Raw genomic sequence first — 27,496 nt, forward strand, 5'->3', positions numbered from 1 at the left:
TATACTAACCCTTCTTCCAAAATTGAGATTAATAATATTTGATGATATTTTTATATATTATCTTTTTACTTGTTTTTTTAATTAATGAAACACACCAAAGCGCAGCAAACTGCAAAACACCAGGTGTTGTTAAGTAATGAACTGGAGGAGGGCTAGGATGGCAGAATTTGCAACCTTGCTTCAAGGAAAGATAAGGCCTGATGAACGGGCACATGTCACCCGTGCAGGCGGCAGAGACAGTGGGAGTGTCAGCCAGACATAGTTAAGGCAAAAAGCCCAACCATCCTGCATGGTTTTAAAGTAACGTCAAAATTCGAAATTCAACAACAGAGTAGGCTAAATTATCGATCCTCGCGCTCGCTCAAATTGGAGACCAGGCTGCGAGCTACATCAATGAACCATTGCCCATTTGCTAATCCAATACTGAATGTTAATATTACTGAAGTCAAAACGAATTCTATGACCTCAGCACATGGGCAAATAATAGGGCAGTGTCGACTCAAAGGCAATGGAAGAAAGCAGAGGCGCCTTTGTCTAAATCACAACCACAGAAAGCCAGGAATCATCACTGATTGTGTGTTTAGGGATTCCGAGCTAGTTGGAACACGTGCACAGGGGAGGGAGCTGATTTAAACAACCCTGCACGTCTGAACGTGAGGGGGCCTTTGACCTGAAATTAAGAATAACACTCCCAGAGCAGAAGGTTGGATGGCCACAGTGAGAGGAGAATAAGAGTGGTGTATATCTCTCAAGGAGGCAGACCCAGCTGAACAACAAGGCTGCGGGGGTCACCAGAAGTTCGCGTTCGCCTAGTTAAGACAAAAAGCTCAATTATTCTGTATTGCTATTAAAGTAACGTTAAAGTCGGAATTTAACAACAGGGTAGGCTAAAGTTATTGATATTCACACCCACTCCAATTAAACCAGGCCACAAGTTACGCTTACTGAACCATCACCATCATTAAGTCAATATGAAATGTTATTTCCATACTTTAATACTTTCTATACAACTCGACCCGAAGCATATGACAATCAGAACCTTCCTAAGTCAAAATTGAATCGCACCCAGACAGGAGCGAATAGTCGATATAAGGTTGAAGAGGGAAGGAAATTAAGAGCACGGCGAACTGCAAACGTAAGCAAAAAGCTGGGAACGACACCAGCCCAGCAACAGCGAGTCGGGCTTTGACAGGCCATACAAGTAGAAATAATAACTCCCGGGGTCAGGGGACACAAGAAGAAGCAGGCAGACAAAAACCAGAACTGACTCCAAGGTTCAACCGCCCTCACCTACAAGGAGTGACGGAAATTAATGAGGCCTTGAGTTAACGGCGTCAGCTGGACGGCAACAACAACGGCGAGCAGAGATAGGGTGGGGCAAAGACTGCGGGGCTATGGAATGCAACTTCGTGTCAGTAAAGCTCTGACAAACAAGTTAAGTTAAAGACATCACAATACATAATATCGTACATAACATCAATGTTAACGCTATTCACCGTAAACTATATTCCGCTTATATAACCATGCAGACACCAAGGAATACGAATTCCTAGGATCAAGAAACTTACCCCTTAACCTAAGATATCGGAAATAAATTAATGATAATAAGCATATGCATGAAAAGACAAAAGTAAAACTTATGAAAAGCCAGGATAACGGGATGAATCACCACCAGGTCGAATATAAATACATAATAAAAAAAAAACCAATGTTAAACCCAGGGTCGGAGAGAAAGGGAGATCCCGGCCGTCTTTGTATCCCCGCAGCGCGGGATAGGAGTGTGTATACGCTCGGGGAAACACCTCCACTTGAGTCAAGCACCACGATGGGAAACGACAGACCTTAGGTTACATACAGAATCATAACTGTGAAATAGTAAGGGACAAATGTTAACTTAAAACTTCTTAACCATTTCTTTGTGCGCCGGGTCGGAGAGAGTGTTGCCCCTCCCTCCAGGTTGTGCAACACGAACAAAGACGCCTATGAGACGATTTGTAACGTCTGTGTTTTGGGTTCATGAAGAAGGCCAGACAAGAGATAATATTGCACTCAGACAGAGAGACGACTTCGAGGCAATTTGTAACATCTGATTGTTTGCTCGTGGGTTTTATGGAGGGAGTGTGACAACGGAATATACCGTGAGTGATGCACACAAGGACATACGGACGTACGGACACACACATGGACACACCTGCCTACGGACAGATCCTGACACAGCAAAAATCGAAAGAAGCCCCGCCTTGTGGGCGGGATCCAGGGGGATTTTTCGGCATAAAGGAAAGGATCCTGAGCATTGGAAACTAGTGCGACCAGCGGGTCGACTCAGGAGCGAGTGCGACCAGCGGGTCGACTCAGGAGCGAGTGCGACCAGCGGGTCGACTCAGGAGCGAGTGCGACCAGCGGGTCGGCTCAGGAGCGAGCTCGACCGGGAGGGTCGGCTCAGGAGCGAGTGCGACCAGCGGGTCGACTCAGGAGCGAGTGCGACCAGCGGGTCGACTCAGGAGTGCGACCAGCGGGTCGACTCAGGAGCGAGCCCGACCGGGAGGGTCGGCTCAGGAGCGAGCTGCGACCAGCGGGTCAGCTCGACTCATCTTCAGCTCGTCTGGGACTCAGCCGAGTTCGATCGGCTTACCAAAGCCGGCTCTCGGGGCTCGACTCAAGCGGCTCCCCATCTCCTCTGCAGGCGGGCAAGACCCGCTTGACAGCTCAACTCGGCCTGCGTGGGTCAACCTCTGCCGAGTCGGAGGTCTCTGCTGCCGCCGGAGTGGTGAGGGTCGCGGTTTGGCGACGAGGCTCCGTGCACACCCTGGTCGACGACAACACTGCACGCTGCGAGCGAGTTGTGGGCGCCACCTACCGACCGGGTTCCGAACTGCGACAGCGTATCAACGGGCATCCGAACCAGTTCACCACGGTGACAGGGGAGCGACTGATACGTATGACGCGCACCGCCCCTTCACCACACGACCACCAGGCGTCTGTTTGACATAAAGAATCGACTCCGAACACTGACTATTCAAGACAACTCTTACCACTCAAACACACTCGAACCCATAAGCCATCTGTGGCTGGGAAGGCATCACAACGAGACCGAGTGATGGCCATCCGTCGTTTATAAAAGTATTCTTAATTTTTATCTTTAATATTTAGTGGGCTGTACTCTTAATCGCATAAATTCCCAACAGATCCATCAATACGAACTGATTTTTGGCACCTCCTTCCGCCGAGCCACGCTCACGTGGGGAGTGGTGGCCCACCGGATCCTTATCAGGTGATCTGGTCCCCAATTAGTAAACTTGGTATAAGATAACGATCTTCGGAAAAGGAGCACCGTCGCAGGCCCTTACTCCGAGCCGTTCGGTTGTCAGATAACCTGCCGATGTATCTGTTGAGATTGGTGCCTTTAAGAATAATAACTGTTTTTGATTGTGTTTTTTTATCGCCGTATAATCTTTCAAGTATCTTTCAGTCATAATCGCCGCACGTACTCGCATCCTCTACAGAATATTCAACTGTCCCGTGACCCAAGGTGCTAACAACGTGATAAGGGTTGCGTATGATCAATAAGGAGTGCGGTACTGCGTGAACAATATTGAGTATAATCATTCATTAACGTTAAGGTTTTCTTAGCATAGTATTTGCATATTTTAACGACTCTCTCTCTCACTAACAACCATCGCGTTATGCGGGATCCATGTGCCGTTGTCAAAGTGAAATCAGACAATCGTTGATGATACTGTATTGATGCCGTGTTGACGTTCCGGGATTGAGAGTTCGCATACTATATCATAGTTAAGGTTGAATTAGTAATAAATTGATCAATACAAAAGTGGTTGTGTGATTCTTTCCTGAAATCTATGCATAAGATCTGCTTCTGCGTTGAGATCTGAACTTGGTGACCTTAATAAACACACTAATACATACTCAGTAAATGTTAAAGCGATAACGGGGTGAACCGGGGACCTAAAATATAACCACGAATACACACTCTGGGAATGTTAAAGCGAGAATGAGACGAACCTAGACAACGATGCCGAGTTAATCTAAGTTAATCTTGCATACTTACACCACACCTGCATAACTGCATACGATTAATTGCCTTATTCCGATCGATAACCCACCCTCATCACCGAGGCGGGGTCTGGTTATCATAACGACTTGCATTATCATAATTACACCCACTCGCATAATTAATACGATTACCTCTCGAATTGGCATAATTAAAATGTGCATAATTACATAAATTAACATATTTCCGGATAATTACACATTTGGCCAAATTTCATTTAATTATTATTATTTTCACTGAATATTCATAACCCACATATACAACATAATAATTTCACCCACGCACGCATACAACATAACAAATTTTGATAACCAACATATACAACATTGTTGTCCTTCCTCCGCACGTGCGACCAGCACAGTTGGCTACGTACGGTGCGAAAGAAGTTCAATACACATACAAACACAGACGTGTAAATAACTGACGCGTGAAACGAAACTGGAGCGCGTGCAGCACCTTTTTGTAGACGGCGCCGATGACGGCGGTGCGCACCCGCATCCCGAACAAGAAGCAGCGCTGGAAGTACTGCTGCAGCAGCAGCGACTGCACGAGTGCCGTGACGAACAGCAGGATGGCGTAGAAGTATCCTTTCCACTCCATCACGTTCTGGTCCTCCGTGAACCCGATCAGCAACCTGCAACGTCGAGCACAGCACAGCCAAGGCAGTCAACGGAGGTGCCCTTTTCTCTCGCAGTTTACAAGCGTTCAAAATTAATGTCGTCTATCATTAATAATATGAATAAAAATGCCTTGTATGTGTGTATGTTCAACTTATTTCGTGCCCTTCGTAGCCAACCATGCTAATCGGAGGCGCGGATTAAATGCTAAGCGGTGAATTAGAAGAACGCTTAATTGCATTGCGCAATTCGGCATTTGTCAGTTTTGTTCTTTCATGAAGACTAAACGAATATTTGCAATCACGTGCAACAATGAAATCACTCTGTGGGTTGACAACCTGCGTTGTGCATCTAAGATCTGGACACAGTTGTTTCTTCACACGATCAGAATGGGCAGCTCAGCTAAGTCTGAGCGCACGTGTTTCATTTATTACTCTTGGCATTTCTATACGTGTGGCAAACCGGTATTAACCATTTGTTGTAGCGTTTTTTTATTTCCTGCTTTTCCGAACAGCACGGTTGCCTACGCACGGTGTGAAAGAAGTCCCACGTTCGCACACACACACGCACGTACAAACAATGCGCAATCACCGATGCAAAACGACTCCTCGCGGAAGTCGACGTACTTGAGGATCTGTGGGCTCACGAAGGTGAGCAGGTCGTAGATGAGCTTAAAGATTCCCGACTCGAGCAGGACCCAGCCGTACGTGAAGAACAGGGCGCGCAGGAGGGACGGGTCCAACTTTCCTCGCTTGTCGCTCTTCTTCTTCTTCTTGTCGCTCTTCTTCTTGTCGCCGTCCTTTTGGATAGGCTCCTGTGGCAGCATTCAGGGCACATCCGATGAGTAAGGTGAGCCACATGCGGTGCGAAAGAAGTTCAACATACAGTCTGTTCTCCTATAACGTGGTAGTAGTTGCGTTCCTGAAGAACACAGCGTAATGAAAAAATCGCGTTATGATACATTTTATTGGATATAGAGGGTTAAAGCACAGTCTTCCATAACACGTGAGATGCGTAACGCAGGCTGAACAAATACAGAGACGCGTGGGTAGCGTCTAGAAGCATCCAGCAGCATCCCGCCTTGTGTGATGCTACGCCGAGGCAGCCGTACAACCGCTTATTCCTCCTCGCGCAATGTAGTTCTGGTCACTCCATCGCGTTCTATCCAATTAGCATCTGCGTTATAAAAAATGTGTTCCCTCGTACATTAATTGCGGTACATTCATTTCACATCCGCATTATAAAAGATGTCTTCCCTCATACGTCCATTGGGTTATATCCAATTCCCATCCACGTTATAGAAAATATGTTCACTCATATATTCATCGCGTTATATTCAATTCATATCTGCATTACAAAAATGTGTTCCCTCATACGTTTATCACGTTATATCCAATTGACATCTGCATTATAAAAAAGTGTTCCCTCATAAATTCATCGTGTTATAGCCAATTCACATCCACGTTATAAAAATGTGTTCCCTCATACGTTTATCGCGTTATATCCAATTGACATCCGGGTTATGAAAATGTGTTCCCTCATACGTTTATCACATTAATATCTCATTGACATCCGGGTTATAAAAAAATGTGTTCCCTCATTAATTTGTAGTGGTATAGCGCTGGCTGCTGGCGTAAAAGGGTAACTGCGGTGTACGGCAGTACTCACGTCAGCAGGCCACGATAGACACGAGAGGGGACATCTAAAGGGGATAGGTCACAGAGGGGCCCAACGGGAACCCGCGAGATGGTTCCAGAAAGGGGGCGTGGCCAAGGCGGAGCCACGCCGGGAGTATAAGAGGGGACCCTGAGCCGGAGCTCGGGGCTGTTGCTGGAAGTGGAATCCCCGTCGTGCTGCTCAAGATCACCGTGTGTGTTACCCCGATGGTGATTGTTAAATAAAAGTGCCTCCAATTATTTCTGTCTCCGATCTGAGTCACTACACATTCATCGCGTTATATCCAATTCGCGTCATGAAAACAACATGCGGCGTTTTAGGAGAACGCACTGTACAAACGTACATCCTCGACAGGAGGAGCAGCACCAAAGCTACAAGTTGGTGGTCCTCTTGACAACCACCACGAGATATGGTTTCAACAGCAGTGTAAAAAGGACTATAAAAATGTAAATGCGATTTCAAATTATTTAATTTTAAATTGAATTAGAGCAGGGACGTAATAGAGATAGGAACAACAGCTCCACACTGCCCACCAGGGATTATTTGTCTGTCGTGCAGAGCCCCTCCCAAACATGTAGTACGCTCCCGGATTGGTTGAAGTGCGTCACCTGACCGCGAGCTTTCTGTCGTGCACGAATGCGCTGTCCAACCAAGTTCCTACCTGCCCACTACGGAGGAACGTGTTTTTGAAAAGAGGTACTGCTATTAGAGCTGTCGTGGCTGAATTTTGCGACGCCGGAGTGCCCCGACAGCGTTAAATGCTCAAGACCGTCAGTGTAACGACGATGACGTGATTCGGGCAAGAGCAGCCGCGATATATAATCGCCTATGTGCAACCGTGCGAGACAAATCAAATATTGGGGGGGGGGGGGGTCCCAATAATGTTGTTACTACGCCACTGCCCTGCGGGGTCATCGACGGATGGCCCCGCTGGTTATCGACGAAGCTTGCGACGCACGCGCCTCCTCCTCCTCACGCCCCCTCCTCACCATGGCCAACGCCTCGGTGCTCTTGCCCATGCCGTTGGCGGCGAGGGAGGGCGACGCGGCGAGCTCCCGCTGCTGTTTTTTCCGTGCCCGCTCCAGCTCTCGCTCCCAGTTGCGGTCGAAGTCGGAGAATATTCGCTCGGCTTTGTCCTCCTCGTTGAGTCCCCAGAGGTCTTCCACCTCCAGCGGCTTCTTGTACCCACGGTACACCATGCTAGGCCACAGGTGGACTCGGTTACACAAAACAAAGGGTAAAGGTGCAGCCCTGCAATATCCCGCTTGCACCGCTGCTGGCGGAAAGGGCTTCCACTTTGAAGGAGCCCTTGAGGGCATTTTGGTCTACTCCACGCGGCGGGCCAGATGTCGTTGAAGAGGTGGAAGTTACCCACACTTTACCCCACCACACGCGACCTGCCGATCGACCAACTGCTGCGAACCCATTTAAACTGCCGAGGATTCCGGACCGATACGGGAGGATTCTTAAAAGCTTGCCCACTATATTCTTGGTTCTTTCGGTAAAGTCACGTAGAAGGGAAATAATAAAATAATATCAATATAAAACAAGAAAAAATTCTCACGACGTTTTCGACTGCAACACAAGCAATCATCATCAGGTGTGAAATCGACAGCAATAATTTTTTTCTTCTTCAAATTTTCTTGCTGTGGATTTCACACCTGATGATGATTGCTTGTGTTGCAGTCGAAACGTCGTGAGCATTTTTTATTGTTTTATATTTATATTATTTTATTATTTCCCTTCTACGTGACTTTACCGAAAGAACCAAGAATATGAATCCCTGCAGTCACGAAAGCTTTAAATCGAAATTTAGCTTGCCCACTCTTTCAGGTGCCGCACTGGCCACACCTCCGATTGGCACGGTTGGCGATGTACGGTGTGAAAGAACTCTATGGGGACCTCATTTGCCAGTAAAAATATGATAATTGGTTCTTTACCCTTCTATCTGGCAACAAAACTGACACCTTTTTGCAAGGAGTCATGTTTGCATAGACCGCAATACCTGCAGTCATAAAAACAAACAAAAGACATAACTCTGATAATGTGCACTGTCCTTGAAGTTGATTGGTCCACACCCGAGACAGCTTTCCTTCGAGCCTAGTCTCATATGGGTTGGACCAGATGACGCCAAAAGGCGCACAACTCAAGGACAATGCACCATCAGAGTATGAGAGCTGCTTGCCCCGAGCTCTCATACTCTGAAGGTGCATTGTCTTTGAGTTGTGCGACTTTTGGCGTCATCTGGTCCAACCCATGTGAGACTAGGCTCTAAAGAAAGCTGTCTCGGGTGTGGACCAATCAACTTCAAGGACAGTGCACATTATCAGAGTTATGTTCTTTTGTTTGTATTATGACTGCAGGTATTGCGGTCTATGCAAACATGACTCCTTGCAAAAAGGTGTCAGTTTTGTTGCCAGATAGAAGGGTAAAGAACCAATTATCGGTGTGAAAGAAGTTCAACGTACGTGTGAGGGGGTAACGCTCTATCCTGTACAGACGGAACCGGTTAGATTCACATGTTTGCTGTACAGCTGCTGCCTTCTCCTGGCGAGCAAGATTGTGGCGCTTGCTCGACACCCACGGGAAGGGAGTTTCACAACATTTGTGCGACCCACCAACTCCCCAAGTGTGCCCACACCACAACATGCACAGCTAAGTGTTACATTAAGGCAGCATCGCTATTTCTCATGGTAAATTGTTGTAGTTTAAGGACCCGGAGGCCAGGCAACCTCTATCATTATGCAGTCAAATATTTCATATTATAGTCCATTTGACGAGGCTATCTTCAGCTTCATCGAAAGATTATCTGCGCCTCACACTTCACAGGTTTAGTGCAATATTGACGCACAGGAGGAAACGTGCAGTGCGATGATCGTTATATCGCGACATCTTCCCTAGACTTGATTAAACAATCCTCAAATGCTACTTCGTGAAAGAGCATGCATTTTACAATAATGTTCAACCTTTAACGTGCTGCAACATCGCTTGCTCGTTCTTGTAGAGAGAGAACGACTCAGAGGCGCGAGGAGTAACCGCAGACCAGCAGGGAGGCAGCCAAGAAATGTCCCAGTGCCCAAAACTCTGTAGTCTAAACTAAACTAAACTTTTATTTTACCAGGTAAGGCCCACTGAGCTATGCAGCTCTTTTTCAGAAGTGACCTGGCCACAAATGAAAGCTCAACAAAGTGGCTTGTCGTGTGGAAATGTATTGCAGCCAAATACTCTATAACGCGTGTTTCTTAATGTGGAGGGAAAAATCGGAGGACCCGGAGAAAAATCCACGTGACCACGGGGAGAGAATTCAAACTCCAAATGTACAGGCGTCAGGGTCGGGGTGGAATCCACGGCCTCCTGCGTACCGGGCGAGGTAGTTAACATCTCACCACCGCATCGCCCCAGGTGTTATCGGCCATTTAACGAGTTCTTACATGTGGGAGGAAACCGGAGCAGCACCCAGATAAAATGCACTCAAGCGAGGGGGCAACACGCTATCCCATACAGACGTAGCAACTAATCGCCACGTTTTGTTTACGTGACAAACCTTACTAATTGGTCGTGTTGGGTGGTGGCGGGTTTAATGACACATTTATATTTACGAGATCTAACCCGAAAAAAACGTTATTATGGATATTGGTCGCAAAAGCATATTACGTCTTAAACCGTCTAATGTGTCTTGTATGGCGCTTTGAGGTCTCTGATGAACATAATTCTTATTTTTAGCATTGTTCCCTTAATGTCCCCCATCAATTTCTGAGGAAGAGGTGCAGAGGCCGGGTGAGCATTGCGATGAGCGCACAATTAACTGCTCACCTGTCAAACCAGGTGAACGTGATCTGGTTAAGGAAAGAGGCGTTTTCTTCTGGACTCGGTTTCTGCAAGTTACAATCAATCGCTTTTATTGACATTTAAGGCATTCACTTTTGTTTTCATTAAATAACATCAACTATTAATGCGACGTGACTTTAGAAACAACAATAGGGCAGTGATTTATACAAATATCCTTAACAATTCTATACAAATTTCACAATACTTGGAATTATAATCTATGCTGAATGCACGTTCTGTCAGACGGCTGCCCTCTTTTTCGCTCAAGGATGTCTCATCAACACCGATGGAATCAACCGTGGGGATTTTCGTAACGCTCGCGAGAGTGACTCACCATGCCAGAATCGTCGCTCGCTCCGTGGTCCTTGGGCAGGTCAGCGAAACCAGACATCACGAGACAGCTGAGCTGCAGTCCGAACGAGATGTAGAAGAGGCTCAAGCGAGCTACGTCCCCGTGCTGGGGAGACGATGGTAAACATGCTCATGTCAATAACAATTAATAATAACATACAAATCATAATAATAAACATGCTCATATCAACAATAACGATGATAATGATTCGTTTTGATAGAATGCCCTTACGCTTTACACCAAGTGATAAATGAACTCGCATTTGAAAGGCCACCCGCATTGGTAGCGGTCCATGTGCGGCAGAAGGTTGACTCAGCACGTGGCCTTTTGGCGTTCTCTGGTCTGACACTGGTGAGACTAGGCCCTAAAGAAGGCTGTTTATGTGGTAGACCAATCAGTTTCAAAGACAATGAAAATATTATCAGAGCATGTTTGTTTGCATGTTCACCACAAGTACGTGTGGTTAATGCAGGCATGATTCCTTTCAAAAGGTTTCTATTTGGTGTTTGAACATCTTAACAATTGTTTTATTGCCAGGAAGGGTAAAACCAATTCTTATTTTTTTTATACTGGACATTAGTTTCCCAAACTGAGAAATGTTCACATAATTGCGCGTGGACAACCAACGCTCACATCAGGCCTCTATTTAGGCCATCACTCGCGTGACGGACAATTCGGGCTTGATTCACATATCTTTTAAACGTTTGAAATATTTGACCTGGATTAATCCCTTGAGATGGAACATCTCGTGTGCAATGGTGTCCAGGGTGTCAAGTGACGCGCAAACACACACAAATAGCAAGCACGTAACGTTGTGTACACAACCTTTATAAATCTACAACATGCGCAGTGGACATTAATTCGGTGTCGAATATATTTACAGAGTGGTTTCCAGAGAAGGATCAAGACAGCCAGGGCTGTCAGTACGCATGAACATCACACATTGACAACGGTAATGATGATGATGACGATGTAATGAACCACGACAGCTTGATTACTGGGTAATGATGCGTTTGACATTGAGCCACTGTGTCATGTACTGGGTTAGTTGCAATCTCATCAGAGAAACAGACCCGCCAAATTAGCAAAAAGAACATTGTCACAACATCCATGTTCTCATAGAAAACATAAAAAAATAAATTATAGGTTAAATGTTTTCAGAAATACAAAAAAAAAATTCAATATATTTTGCTTTACTTGTTCAAGTTACCAGTTAAAGTCAAACAAAAAGTATCCCAGCTCACCTTCAATAACCTCCCTAGGCGCATGCACTGTGATGTGTGTTTTTCTACAGTTGTAACTCTCCAACAATGTATTAGTCTCGCTGCACTGGCTTCCAGTTTTGCACAGGATTCATTTAAAACTCCTATTGCTAACCAACACAGCTCTGAACCACCTTGCCCCAGCCTACATCGGAGACATGCTGCACCCATGAGTCCCCTCAAGGCCTCATGCAGATCTCCTCTGCGTTCCCAGGGCACAGAGGCGTTGGTCGATGTGGCCCACAGACTCTGGAAATCTCTTCCACGAGATCTCACGATCTCCCCGAGTCCGTGCACATTTTGCATGGCTCGTGTTACATTGTAGTCGTGCACTGCCCTTCGTTCAACCTTCAATGTATTCAGCAAATGAGTTTGTGGTATTTAATTTCATTAATATACCAATTCTTAGTTTTAGTTTCCCGAGTCAGCGTCATGCTGAGTGTGTGCTGTATCTTGTACGGTGCTTTGAGATCTTCGATGACAGGTGCTTTACACGTTGTATAGTTATAATAATTATGAGTCAACTTGTTGTACGCGACTTTGGGGTTTGCTTTTATTAATCTTGAGCCCAGCTCTGTGAATAGTAATCAATGTTCATTCATTCATCGCGCGTGTGACCCCTTGCTGTGACGGCGTTCTCATCAACCGCTCTTGGCTGCCGTACGCTGGCGTCTCCAGTGATTTGTTTGAGCCACGGATCACGGGGAAGAGGGGTGTGGGTGGCGGAGGGGGTGACCACGGGGAGTGGCGCCGTTCCTTTGAGGGGGGGGGGGGGTCGCAGTCCTCACTCCAAACGTCAACCGCCAAACCGAAGTGAGAGCGCAATTTGCTGCAGGAGTTTGCGCATCAAGACGGGGCGAGGACGTACACAACGATCGCTAGGAGACCGGTTGCAGATGCTACGGTGACATAATAAATACAACAGAAAAATAATAATCATAGTTGATCAGTTACACTTTACATACTTGTCAACCTCTGATCAGTGCCTACCTTATTACAGACCAATTCAAAACGTATTCGTCGCCCCGTGCCCTTATAAACCTCAACGTTCATCCTACAAAGTGCCATCGCAAGGGAGAAACACAAACAACCATTGAAACGTCTGTGCGCCGTATGGACCTGAAAACTCAATTTCCCTGTACAAGAACACGGGGTAAACCGTACGGGTTGACGGCTATGCGATTGACACGTAGACGGCGCCTAGTCTTCAACGCGTTGGACAGCTCCTTTTATTCGCCGCGATGTCGACTCTGTAAAGGCGCTAGAGGCCGACCGAAATTCAGTTTCGGTTTCGGCGCCGAAAGTTGGCCAATGGCCTCTTCGGTAACTTCGGTTATATACCTTTCTGTAGTTAAACTTTCGGTTTCGGCTGAAAGTGTAGTTAAACTTTCGGTTTCAGCTTCGGTTTCGGCCAAAAGTAATCTTTTTAACTTTCGGTCTGGTTTTGGTTTCGGCCGAAACCAGAAATTCAGTTTCGGTCGGCCTCCAAAAGGCGCGGAGGCCGCGACGCTCGCTGACGAAGACGACGACGGCACCGCCGCTACTCACGCCGTCGATCGCTTTGCGGATGAGCGTCTGGAAGGGAAGGATCTCGCACAGCACGGAGAAGAGCCAGAAGAGGAAGAGCACGCCGGACGTCTTCAACCCGGCTCGCCGTCCGCTCTCGTTGATCAGCAACACCAGCAGCTGTGGACACAAAGACAACGATACCACAACCACCCCCACACCGCCGCCGCACCTCTGATTAGCACGGTTGGCGACGTACGGTGCGAAAGAAGTTCAACGTACACAAGCACAACCTCGACAGACTGTTGCGGCAAGTGCTGTTCGCGGGCACGGTTTAAATCCTCCTCTTCCACCCCGCCGTGTGCGCAGGGGACTCGCTAAACCCTCGATCAGTGGGTCACTGCAGCCTGCAACCCCTTTGGTTCTCAGAAAGGGACAATTGTCACCCCCAGGGGGTGGGTGCACCCCAGCTTAAGGACCACTGCCTTAGATAAAAACACGCATGCACGCGGCCTACACACAGAAGCATACACGCCACAAAGACAAAGATCCCCCGTACAGCCGTAACAGACTGTCAGGGCAAGTGCTGTTAGTGAGCACCTATGAAAGGCAGCTTGGCACACGACGCGGTGGGTGGCCAGCAACACCGCCGACCGCCTTTGTCTCCCCAGTGGCGATGTTTTACACACCGCACCAGTTACTCATTCGAGGCTGAGTAGACCTAGGGGACGCCCAGGACCATGCATACTGACAGTTTATTTTGTAGGCAGGTATAACAAGTCTACTTTTTTGGTGCCATTACTCCGGAAAACCCTTCCCAATCAAGGGCAGGAAGTGAAAAAAAGTTCAGAATGGGGTGGAAAACACGAAAAGCATAGCAATTAAAAGTCATAAATAGCACCCCAGCTTCACAAAGCCCTCCAAGAGACAGAGTTTTGGGGCAAGTGCTGTTAGCGAGTAGCACCTATGAAGGCCGACACGGTACAAGCTCCACATCCCTTGCCGCCGAATGTGTCACCTGTTGTTTGACAGCTAACCCACGGTATCCTGGTAGGATTTAAGACCCGGTGAAAAAAAGGGGTTGAGATTGAAAGGCACGTTGCTTCGAGGAACAGGGTTCCCAGTTTCAAATACATTTACAATCAGATCCTCCCGTTTAGATATAAATATATAATTGAAACTCATAATGCACACAGTATTTGCTCATTCTCAATGCAATTAGCCAGCGCCAACAATTTATCAAGCTCTGCGGTCCTCTATTTATGAAAGTCTTATCAGCTAATAAATTAGTGTTGACATGTGGGAGGAAACCGGAGCACCCGCGGTAAACCCACGCGTGCGAGGGGGAAACACTCTATCCCATACATATGGAACGGGCAGAGTCCAACATTTTGCCGTAACGCATTCTCCTGGCAAACCACCCACGGTAGGGCCCCTCCTCAACGCCCACAGGAAGCGAGTTTCACAACATTTGTGCGGTCCACCAACACTCGCTGCTGCCTCCACGGTGCTGGATTACTGACAGCCACGTGCAGAATAGCCACCACCTCCCATGGCGATTCCCACGATGGAGGTAGCCAATAGTAGCCTGGCAGGATGTGATCAAAGCAAATCTTAAATATTCACATCGAGACCCATGTTTGAGACTGCTGACGAAAGGTGATTTAGTATCGCAAGCCCTTGGCCTTGGGATTCACTAGGGCGGGAAAGGAAGGGGGCGAGTGCTTTGTATCACGACATCCTTACCCATGTGGCAATATACAACGAGGGGTTGACATAGAGGACGACGGGGTTGGTGGCCGTGGCTGTCGATCCGGAGTCTTCAGCGATCGTGACAGCCAACCTGGCCACTGCCGTGGCCAACAGCAGTGCTGTGAACGCCTGCTCGCGCCACGCACGAAAGACAGAGAACACAAAGGTCACCACCTCCCGTCGCAGCCTCGACGAGAAACCTCGGAGCAGGCGCTCCTGGAAAGCAGCCGTGAAGACCGGCACGGCACACGAGGGAGCGGGGTGGCCACCTCCCCACGTCCGGCTGCCTTTGTCTCCCCACAATGCTGATGTGTACACAAAGCACCAGGTTTTCATTTTAGGCTGAGTCAACGATAGGGGAGGCCCAAGACCGGTTAAAATATTCGCCACTGCCGTCGATGGGGAGCGGTAATCGAACTCGGGTGTCTGGGTTCGCAATGCGGTGTGCTCACCACGACATCGCCGACTACACGCACGCAAAAGACAAAGATCCCCCGTATAGCATAACCAGACTGTTGGGGCAAGTGCTGTTAGCGAGTAGCGCCTACGAAGGCCGGCACGGCACACGAGGGGGTGGGTGGCCAACACCACGCCCGACCGCTTTTGTCTCCCCGGCGGCGATGTTTACACGGATCAACAGGTACTCATTTGAGGCTGAGTCGACCGAGGGGAGGCCCATGACCGCTTCAGATAATCGTCACTGGCATTGGCTGTGAGAGGGAATCGAACTCGGCTCGTCGGGTTCATAGCGCAGCGCGCTAACCGCTGTGCCACCGCTCGCCACCGCCACCACAAGTTTTGACGTTTTGGAAACAATTGGTGAAAACTTAACAGATGGCATTTGTATTTTTTTAATTTAATTGTATTTGATACAATTATTGTACCGTAACCATGTCACCTTGTGTTTAAATTATGAAATATAATTGCCTGATTGGTTTTGTTTCTATTTTATTTCATTCACGAAATAACGAAGGTGTGCCCACTGCTGAACAAACGACGCCATGTGGGGCCATGATTAGCCAGCTCGAGGTTATCGTGGCACGGGGTTGGAGATAACTGGAAATGAGTCAGCACGAAAATGGTTACTGAATACATTTGCTCTCCGCGATGGGTCAACCTGATACAATGCGCCGGCTTTCACGACCAATATCATTACGATTTATTTTCGGTTCAATCGACGTTTTGTGTATAATGTCAGTTTTATTTTTACTAAAACCCTCCACAATCCTCTCGAGCTGATCAAATCATATTGTCACGTGGGGTAAACATGGCAATTTACTTGGATTTTACAGCACAACCGGCAGAATGTTAAAAGCGAGCAAATACTTTTGACAATATCGCTCAGCATTCCTCCAGCTGCGCTGACAAACCAAATGAATTGGCGTATTTGGCCACGTGACAACTCGATTTAATCGGCTCTGTCAGATGGTCGAGGGTTATAGTTCAACAATTCACATAGTACCTACATGACGATCAAATCCAAAATAAACTAAGTATTAACCAATTGCTACTCCGGATTGAGCAATCAGACCTGTGAAATCGCTGCGCAAATCACACCAACTCTGAATTGGGTTCAAAGCACAATGTGATCGGATCTCAATAGACCCGAACAGCGCATTTTTCATGAAGTACATTACAAGAAATCATTAAATAATAACGTCGCTGTGAACAGCATAGGCATTAAAAATTTTGTTTCGTAAACATTTTGGCCAACATATGCGTGTATATATGTTGAACTTTTTTCGCACCGTTCGTAGCGATCCGCGCTAACCAGAGGAGCGGGGGAAGGACAACAAACTATGGGTCTCTGTGCGAGTCTATGTACGTATGTTGAACTTCTTTCACACCGTACATAGCCAACCGCACTAATCAGAGGTGCGGGGGAAGGACATCACCATCCTTTTCGACACAAAACAACACAACCCCGTGTTTTGTGCCCGTTGGCACTCATAAGTAAGCCATACGCCGTTACGCAATTGTAGGTTGCTCAACACAAACATCACGGGGGGACCTATTTAACATGGATGCAATCCTTCATGCATTCGTGGGGCAGCCGATCGATCAGCGCAAGCGAGCAGCTGGGCCCGTAGACTCTTGCATGAATGAACTGTGAAGGTTCTCGCATTATGGATATATATTCTGCGTGCGCACATTGTCTACTGCCATTGCACGGCGCCTTGAGCGAGGCGCAATATCGAGTGATATATAACGACGACGACGACGAGGACCAGAGATTGAGAGAGAAAGAAAAACAACTTGGGCGGATTGATAAATCTGGCTCAGCAAATGTCTGTTTCTGTTCTCCCATTGTGTATGGCAGCATGTTAGGAGCCAAAATGGCAGTGTCGAGGTCAGCTAGACACAAGAGGGCTTCGAGAGAGAGTTTGCAGAGCATTGCTCTTCCGACGTTGAAGAAGGGCAGTCTACACGCGGTTTACAATATGGTCCGTAGTTTGGTTGCACGGCCACACTCGCATTGTGGCCCGTGTCTTTAATTGCCAATTCATGAAGGAGATGCACGTAGCTGCCTGTCGATGTTCTGATGTGGTTAAAACTATAAACTAATTTGTATTTTACCAGGTAAGGCACACTGAGCTATATAGCTCTTGATTTAAAGCTTTCGTGACTGCAGGGATTCATATTATTGTTTTTTTTGGTAAAGTCACGTAGAACGGAAATAATACTCTTAGTTCTTTCGGTAAAGTCACGTAGGTAAAAAATGAAATTAATAAAAATAAAACAATAAAAATCACGACGTTTCTATTGTTTTATTTTTTTATTGTTTTATTATATTTTTATTGTTTTATTTTTATTAATTTCATTTTTTACCTACGTGACTTTACAGAAAGAACTATGAGTATGAATCGTTGCAATCACGAAAGCTTCAAATCAAGGGAAATAATATTTTTATTTTATTATTTCCCTTCTACGTGACTTTACCGAAAGAACCAAGAATATGTAGCTCTTATTCAGAATCGACCTGGCTACATGTAATGATAGCGCAACGAAGTAGCTTATTAGCAATTTAGAAATGTATAGCAGACAAATACTCTAAGCACATGATTATCAATGTGGAGGGAAAAACCGGAGGACCTGGAAAAAAATCCACGCGACCACGGGGAGAACATGCAAACTCCAAATATACAGCAGGCGTCAGGGTGGGGGTCGAACCCACGACCTCCTGCATGCCAGGCGGGTTTTCCCTCCATATTTAGAAGTGCGTTTAGAGGTCGCTTCTGAAAAAGAGCTATATAGTTCAGTGGGCCTTATTTGGTTAGATAAAAAAAAAAGTTGAATATAGTACGTGTCTTTGCACCACCTTGAACACAGGTAATGCGGTCATCTGAGCGAAACGGAGAGTCGTAAATTTAAATCCCGTTTGTTCTCCTATAACGCGGTAGTTGCGTTCCTGAAGAACATCGCGCTATAGGAAAATCACGTTATAATAAACAATATACTATTGGGTAAAAGCACAGTTTGCGATAACACCTAATATTTGTATGCTGGCCAAACAAAGACTGAGGCGCGTGTGTAGCATCTTAGAGCATCCAGCAGCATCCCGCTGCCTTGTGCGATGCTACGCCGAGGTATCCGCACGACCGCTTATTACTACTCGCGCAACGCAGCTCCGTTCGCTCGCTCGCGTTATATCCAATTCGCATGCTCGTTATAACAAAAATGCGTTCCCAGATACGTTCATCATCGCGTGATATCCAATTCGCGTTGTGAAAACACGCGGCGTCATAGCAGAACGGACCGAACGATCGAGCGAGCGCCCGCTTGGCCCACCTGCTTGGCGGCGTACTTTCCCGAGACGGGCAAACGTTTGGACGGGTGTCGGAAGAGGTGGCTCAACAGGAAGGGGGCGCAGATCCACAGGAACCCCAGCGGCACCCAGACGAGCACCGTCTGCTCGAAGCACACCGGCAGGTCGGGCTGCGGCCGCTCCAGGTAAGAGTCGTTCTGCAAAAGCATTGGTGAGATCAAATAAAAACTTAATCATAGAATATACAGGGGCAGACCATGATCGTGACTAAAGATGATGCGCTTTATAACATCTGGTACTGACGCAGAACGCCTATAATATAGAGTGGTGGCTCTCAACCGGGGGAGGGTAGGTACACAGACCTCTGGGGGGTTCGTAGCAATGTCCCAGGAGTACACGAGGTGATTTATGAATGTGTGATATTATATCATACATGAGAATCATTGGTGAATAATAATGTCGTATAAATCTGCCAAAATAAAATAACTACGATACAATATGGCAATATAAAACGATATAAAAGACATTTCTAAACTCATTGATCTTAAAAAATGTGGTTTCCAAGAGTAACCAGCGTGCTCAAACAATTTACATCATGCATACAGAGCATCCGTTGATTTTTGTTTGTATTCGCTTGCAGTTACCAGCTAGTCAGGACGTATCTCACAAAATGGACAATTAGTTAAAATATTGATGTTCATTATTCATACATCTGTAGTGACACAGTGCCGACTGTTGTCCAGCAGTAGCGACTGCGGTGAACAGTTCGCACACGCTGCCGTCCAGCATATACACGGCTGTGTGCCGGCAGGGCGGAGGAACTGGGGCAAGGGTCACGGAAGACCTCATCGGGAGGCCCCTGGAATTCTCTCGTGGGTTCCAGAGAGGAGGCGTGGCCAGGGCGGAGCCAGGCCACGCCGAGTAGAATAAAAGCAGCGGAGAGCGAGAGCTCCCGCCTTCGCCCAATAATTGTGCGGCTGGACAGTTGTTGGCTGTCTCGGTCTACACCATCGGTGCGACGTGGTCAGGGTTGTGTCTTGGCCGGGCTGTACGGCAACGTGGTCATAAGAGAGGGTCGGCCGGAGTTGGTGTAACGGAAATAAAGATGATGTAGACGCTCACCCCGAGCCCTCATAATTTTGATGGTGCATTGTCTTTGAGCTGTACGCCTTTTGGCGTCCTCTGGTCGAGCACTAATTGGGTCGAGCCTCAAAAGAAAGCCATCCCTTGGTGTGGACCAATCAGTTTCAAGGACAATGCATATATTATCATCGTGTGTTTTGTTTGCATTTTGACTGAAAGTATTGTGGTTAATGCACACATTAATCCTTGTAAAAAAAGGTTTAAGTTTTGTTGCCAGAAAAAAGGGGAAAACCCCTATTATTATATTTTGGTACTGACAAAAGAGGTCTAATGATGATGAGATAAGTCAGATGTGTTTGTCGTGTAGCAGTATCTCTGCGAGTGACGGAGGCTCTCGAACTATTTTGGTCAAAGGCAAAAAAAAATTGCTCTTCTTCTTTTAAAGGTTGCCGACAGGTAACAGTTATCTATATTCCACAGTAATCCTGCAATGCGGTAAGACACCCCAGGGGTCGTGATACCCACAGATTGCAATACTCACCCTCGCCACAAGCGGGCAGCAGTCAAGAGGTCACGGTTTCAAATCCAACCTCCGTAATAATGTGTTTTCACATAATAAACAATGATTTGTTTTACTTCGTAGTTTTTTGCAGTGTTTATCAGCATGACAATATTCCATGTAAAACTGCTAAAAGTATTTACACTTGATGTGTTATTGTACATTAAAAATATAGTTTACTGCATCAACGGCTCCATGTGACTGGGAGCAATGTTAGTTTCAGCGTTATTCGCTCTGCCAAAGCTTTAATATGCAACGCAGACACAGACACGTCACAACACAGTATCACATGCTGTGTCACGTACACGTCTCCACTGTGAAATGTAAGTTCATATTTTAAATATAACAAGAATTCTGTGCTGTGATAAGACACCCCAGGGCTCACGATTAGCACAGAATGCAATACTCAAACCTCGCTACAAGCGATCGGCAGTCACGAGGTCTGTGGGTTAAAATCCAACCTCCGTTAGCATTTTTTTGGTAATTTTCTGCAATGTTTATCAGCACGATAACAGCATGACAACATTGCATTAGATATGCTGACAGTGTGTACACGAGGTGTGTCATTGTTTAGCAAGTGCCCAATGCATCGAGGGCAGGGGTCGGCAACCCGCAGGCTCCCGAGTGGCACGCGGCTCTTCAAGGAACTGCTTCGTGACCGTTGTTCATTATGGACTCACCGCCGTCTCGTATTCACCGTGTGTGGAGGCTCTTGAAATATTGAGGTTTTAAATTTCGATTTAAAGCTTTCGTGACTGCAGGGATTCATCTTCTTGGTTCTTTCGGTAAAGTGACGTAGAATGGAAATAATAAAATAATAAAAATAAAACATAATAAAATCATTCTCACGACGTTTCGGCCACAACGCAAGCAGCCGTCCTCGTGTGTCTTCTCGACAGATCTGTTCTCCACCTGAGGACGGCTGCTTGCGTTGTGGCCGAAACGTCGTGAGAATTATTTAATTACGTTGCATTTTTATTATTTTATTATTTCCATCCTATTGAGGTTTTGTTTTTTTTGTTGGCCGAATTCGAAAAAGAACGGCCCTCCTCGATATGCCAATATTTCAAGAGCCGCACAATGGCCGCTGGCTGATACGAGGCGGTGGTGGTCCTTAATAAATAACGTCACGGGAAAGCGGTCCCTGAAAGAGGACGCAAGCCGCAGGTTTGCCGACCACCCACTTGGTCTTCCAGCTGCTGTCTCCTGCGGGCTCTTACTGTCTCACGTGAGCGGCTTGTGTTTCACAAAGTCAACGTGGCTTACGCCCATGCGTGATCCAAAAAAACCTGCCGCCACCGCACATTACCAATTGTGGGGCGCTCACTTCTTCAATGCCAGCGTCTATCGCCACCTGTTCTGTAATTCATTACCCACAAGGGCAATAACAATGAAGAACTCGTGAAAATTGGTATTTTTAATTCTACACTCAGGATATGATGTGTGTGTGTTGATAAAAGGCCGGATTGCTGCCAATACTTTTCAGATGATTTGTCAATTTTGTAACAGAAAATCTGGGATTTCTACCAACTTATGAATTGGGCTCTTCATTTTTTTATTGTCTATATTGCCTGCACCTTAAGTTCATAATTGTTTAACCAAGTAAAAACTCAAAAGACCAGTTTAGTTTCATTTTCAAGAGTGACCCTGGGACATTTGTCTGCTTAGGAAGAGAGCGATCATTGCTATGCAGGCGATCCTGATTGGGTAATTTGTGAGTAAATTTGGACCCTGACACTTAGTCTTGGTAATCATTAAACTGCAGCTTGTGCATTATTGTTTCTCTTAACTTGTCAACATAAAGGCCATCGTATAATATTGTTGGTGTTGTTGTTATTCTTGTTAAAAGATGGAGTGATTATGATTACACATCCTTTTTGTAGAAAATTGCTGTTGAAAGTAACAGCGGTCACACATCATGGTGAATGAGTAATTTTCAGGATTGTCTATTTGCCACTGGCAGACGTTCAAATGAGACTTTATCCATTAAAATGGTGTGTCATGATATTTTTTAGATAAGTAACCTGTCTATTAACATGGCACAACACAATCGGCTACGGCTGTCAGCTGTTGAGCTGCATTTTGAGATCACAAAAACCAATGTGGGTTCTTACACGTAGAAATGGTGATCAGGTGGAAATATTGAGTGTTTGCCGGTAGTCCAGGCAATACGAGCAACTTCATGATGACAACCAAAGCTTATGTTGAAAATTGGAAAAAAAAAATCACGCCCAATATGTACAATCTAATTTTATCCACAAAAAGGGCATTGGCCCCACCATGTGACAAATCTCTGCATGCAGCCTTCTGCTGTCTCTATATTGAGGGCAATTTTGTCTTTGTACAAATATTCTTTCTGGTTGCTAGAGTTTTCAATTAATTTTTGTAGACGTGATTTTGTTGTACAACCTGTGAACAAGCGTTTTTCTTTAAATAAATATTCCACAATCAGAAAGTTTTTCCAGTAGATTATATTGAAATAAATGTCTTCTATGGGTGCTAAGCACCCTTGTAATGCAATGTACAGTATTTATCTAAAACATTACTTTGTTAGTACCCTTACTGAATGCTAATAAAATTGACTATATAGCAAACTGCAGTCTACGCTCTTTCAACGGAGGAACGGTAAAACGACACGAACTTCCTACGAAAGCCCTCTCGTGGCTAGCAGACCTCAAACTTTGCTACTTAGCTCCTGAACATAATTCCAAACGCAAAAATAAAAGTAGTAATATTATCATCGGTACTTACCCAAAACTCTGAGCCACAGTACGAGTCGAGGACACCAGACATCTTGGTAATTCTTCAAGTTTCAAGCTATAGTACAACATAAATAAATAACGCCTGCACACACACACACAAGCGCACAAACACAAGGACACATTAGATCAGTCATGATTGCCGTCTGGATGAAATAAAACATTTCTTAACGTCTCACATAAAATAAAAAAATGTAGACTGTAAAGATCATTGACTCAAATTGCTAGTCCTGACACTATAAGAACAAGAGCAATACTGTCATATTATTTGGGTCGCCTGGTAAAGTTACGTCAAAATATAACAAAAAAATACGATGTGTTGCGATCGAACGTCGTAGTTTTTGGTTATATTTTTTTGACCCTATCTTCGTGACTTTACCGACAGACTCAAAGAATATGCTTGACCATACTTTACCACGATGGTCATTGTTGGTTGGTATTTAATGAGAAATATCAAATGTCATTCAGCCTATGCGACTAAAATTAATTATTGGTGTGATCATTGTGGCTGTGATTGAAGATGTCATAGCTTTTCACCCATTCATATTTCATTGTAACTACCCATTGCTATGGTGATAGAGTAATAATAACGTGCTGACACACGTTTGTGCTTAACCTGTAACCAACGTTGTCGCCGTTCACACCTAACGTGACAATAGTGCAACACATGCGTCAATCTTAACTTTCGTGACTGCAGAAATTCATAGTCCTGGTTCTTTCAGTAAAGTCACGTGGATAGAAAATACAAATAAGACCACTTGTATTGCGATGGGAACGTCGTGGTTTTTTGCTTTAATTTTGTATTTGCTATCTACGTGACTTTACCGAAAGAACCAAGAATACATGCGGCAATCGTATTGTGAGTGTTTGTGCGGCTATATTTTCCTTGATCTCTTTTGACTACATCTATACTACTACTAAACACACAAAGATGTGCACTGCGTGTACACATTCCCTGGACCTTATCCATACCACCAAACGCAAAATAATAATGTAAGAATAAACAATTAATGGCGCGCGCATAATTCATGAATCAAATGCATTTGTTCGATCGAGAACTTGGAGGCGCAGAGGCAGAGGTCAAAGTCCCTCAAATGCCAGGTTGAAGAGGTGAGAGGCTGAACCAGGTGAACGCCTGAACCAGGTGAGAGCCTGGACCAGGTAAGAGTCTGAACAGGTGAGAGCCTGAACCAGGTGATAGCCTGAACCAGGTAAGAGTCTAAACAGGTGAGAGCCTGAACCAGGTAATAGCCTGAACCAGGTGAGAGCCTCAATCAGATGAGAGCCTGCACCAGGTGAGATCTTGGGCAGGAGAGAGCCTAAACTGTTGAGATCCTGGACAGGTGAGAGCCTGAACCAGGTGAGAGCCTGAACCAGGTGAGAGCCTAAACCAGGTGAGATCCTGAACGGGGGAGAGTCTGAACCAGGTGAGATCCTGAACCAGGTGAGAGTCTGAACCAGGTGAGAGCCTAAACCAGGTGAGATCCTGAACGGGAGAGAGCCTGAACCAGGTGAGATCCTGAACCAGGTGAGAGTCTTAACCAGGTGATAGTCTGAACCAGGTGAGATCCTGAACCAGGTGAGATCCTGAACCAGGTGAGAGTCTAAACCAGGTGAGAGCCTGAACCAGGTGAGACACTGAACGGGTGAGAGCCTTGAGCTGCTGCTTGACGCTGGTTGGTGCGTGACTGCTGCTGCTGCGCATGTGTGTAGCGAGAGAGAGCGGCAGATGATCGATGCAGCTACGGAGAAGCGCCGCTCCGCCAGGACGGCGCTGGATTTGTGCATGATGAGCGAGCGGCCTGTTTTAGACGTGCTACGTACGACGCGGCACTTTGCCGTGGTCGGTTGAGTGAGAAGGGTGGAGATGTCTGGCAGGAGACATGGAAAGAAAGCTGTGTGGACCGGATAGCTATTTTGTACCCCTATCCGTGATTTGATGGGGAGCCAATACTAAGTTTGTAGCTCAGCCATGGAAGCCATCTGGCCCTGCCTAATGCCGAGGGCAGCACAAGAGATGCTGCTTTGGAGCCGCCGTACTTTGGAGCCACTGTAGTTATGTGTGTTTTTTTTATGCCCAAGTAAGGATGATGATCATGAAGATGATGCAATAATCAAGGCGAGTGTCTGCAATGCTATAAGTCAGAACATTGGGTGTATGTGCCACGAGGCCTTGAGAATTGGAGAATGCGTGACTTCATTGTACGCGTGTCGACACGTCTTTGGCAGCGCACATCGTGAACCGTGCTAATCGGAGGTGCGGGGAGGTGGGGGGAGGAAAAATCGAAGGTGCGGGATGTTGTTGTCCAGTGAGAATGTGAGTCCGAAGGTCATACCAAAGATTTTCAGAAGATTTGAAAGACTGACCGTGGAGCCTGCGATGGGAATATTCTGAGGGTGAAACGCCACGGCGGAGTCGCTGCCTAGTGGCTCGGAAAAGGGCTACGGAAATTTTTTTTAAACAAGAGGTGATTTTAATGCATAGGCTTTCGCGACCAATTTTTTTTTATTTAATGTTGTGGTTTCACGCTTCAACACACCGGTGGGCTAAAGTAGTGAACTATTTGTGTTTTGTCAACATGACACTTTTTTGCTGATTGGCCGTGTCGGGTGGTGGAGGGTTATGACACATTTATAAATAACGCGATTTAACCCAAAAACGTTGATTATGAAGAGGTGATTTAACCAAAACCTCGTGCTGTAAGGCTGAGGTACAATCAGTTAAGATCGACGGGGGCATGATCGGAGGTTAGATTTGAGCTATGACTGTCAGTGAGGCAACCAAGTAGCGAGATGTGGACGACAAAAAGTCAAAGGGCCCAGGACTGATTCCCTGAGGGGGACACCTGCAGTGGATATGACGACTGAGTGTTGAGGGCCTGCCAACCTTGACGGAGGACATTTTGTCAGAGTGATGCAAATTGAGCCATTGGAGAGCTAAGGCAACGATAGATAATCGTAATAGTAGGTTTTTACCCTTTTAACTGGTACAAAACTGACACCTTTATTCAGTTTTGTACCAGTTAAAAGGGTAAAAACCTACTATTATATTTTGCCACTGGTAAAAGAGATCTCATAGTGTAAATGAGAGGATAGATAATCGGTCGGATTCTAGGAAATTCGATTAAAATCTCGTGGCTTGACCGTGTCAACAGGTGGCAGATTTGTCGAGTAACGGTGGAAGAAGCAGAGGCGATCGGGGCGAGGATGTCGTCAACGATCTTGACGAGCGCAGCCTCGGTAGAGTCGAGCTGGGCGGTAGACAGACTGAAGGGGTCGGAGAGATCGGGGTGTGATGTGATGCGATTCGTGATTCTGGCATTCGTGGAGTTTGGAGATGTTGATACGTTTTTGTACGCTGGTGTCAACCATCACTGGTGTCAACCTCCTTTTGTTCCTCTCTGAAAACATAACCCCTTCCCAGGGCCGGAATAAGATTGTGTAGGCCCCTGGGCTACAGTTACTGTGAGGCCCCCAGTAATATTTTCAAAAGGAAAACAAAGTTAAAGAAAAGGTATTTTTACAAGGCTAACAACAAATACAATTCGGCATTCACAAATTAAAAAACTTTTTACTCAATCTCTGGAGGCCCTCCAGCTGGCGGAGTTCCCTGGGCTGCAGCCCCGAAAGCCCCGTGCCTCAATCCGGCCCTGCCTCTTCCCCATCGCCCGTGTCTACCTCTCCCTCGCCCCTCCACTCCGTCCCGTCCCCCTACCACACCCATATGAACATCTCGCCACGGTGGAGAGATGTTAACTACCTCGCCGATCAACAGGAAGTCGTGGGTTTCGACCCCGATCACGATGCCGGTATATGTAGAGGTTTCATATTCTCCCCGTGGTCGCGTGGATTTTTCTCTGGGTCCTCCGAATCAACGTGCGTTTAGAGTGTTTGGCTGCTATAAATTTCCACGTGACAAGCCACTTCGTTGAGCTGTCATTTGTGGCCAGGTCACTTCTGAAAAAGAGCTACATAGCTCAGTGGGGCCTTACCTGGTAAAATAAACAAAAAATAGTTTATCGTTTTTAATTGTATATGTCCTCACTTATGGTCACTCATTCCTCGGCCCTTTCACACCCTTGACATCTATATGACTTAGTTGTGCAATGCGCCTTGAGCTTAGGGGCTCGATAAATAAATAAAGATAAGATAACAGGTCAGTAATGTTCTTAGTATTTAAGGGTCAGAGCCAGGTTTCTTGACTCGAGGTGCCACTTGTATTAATGTAAGTGGCGGAGGGAAAAGATCAAAAACAGGAAGAGACAT

The 27,496-nt window shown here is 46.2% G+C and overlaps 1 protein-coding gene across 1 annotated transcript in view; it reads right to left on the reverse strand.

Moving 5' to 3' along the window:
* ABCC2 (ATP binding cassette subfamily C member 2) overlaps positions 1 to 27,496 on the reverse strand; it is an 89,354-nt gene that overhangs the window by 51,918 nt on the left and 9,940 nt on the right. The window contains exons 2-10 of the mRNA XM_061578437.1: positions 23,223 to 23,315; positions 18,853 to 19,026; positions 15,058 to 15,192; positions 13,354 to 13,491; positions 10,526 to 10,648; positions 10,177 to 10,238; positions 7,353 to 7,563; positions 5,313 to 5,500; positions 4,526 to 4,703 (exon numbers count right to left, since the gene is read on the reverse strand). Of these exons, the coding sequence (XP_061434421.1) occupies positions 4,526 to 4,703; positions 5,313 to 5,500; positions 7,353 to 7,563; positions 10,177 to 10,238; positions 10,526 to 10,648; positions 13,354 to 13,491; positions 15,058 to 15,192; positions 18,853 to 19,026; positions 23,223 to 23,264 (1,251 nt within the window). The 5' untranslated portion in view covers positions 23,265 to 23,315. The remainder of the gene's footprint in view (positions 1 to 4,525; positions 4,704 to 5,312; positions 5,501 to 7,352; positions 7,564 to 10,176; positions 10,239 to 10,525; positions 10,649 to 13,353; positions 13,492 to 15,057; positions 15,193 to 18,852; positions 19,027 to 23,222; positions 23,316 to 27,496) is intronic.

The sequence above is a fragment of the Lethenteron reissneri genome, chromosome 8 (assembly GCF_015708825.2).
Source record: "Lethenteron reissneri isolate LAM-NWPU_2019-01 chromosome 8, ASM1570882v1, whole genome shotgun sequence".
In the NCBI taxonomy this organism is placed as follows: domain Eukaryota; kingdom Metazoa; phylum Chordata; class Hyperoartia; order Petromyzontiformes; family Petromyzontidae; genus Lethenteron; species Lethenteron reissneri.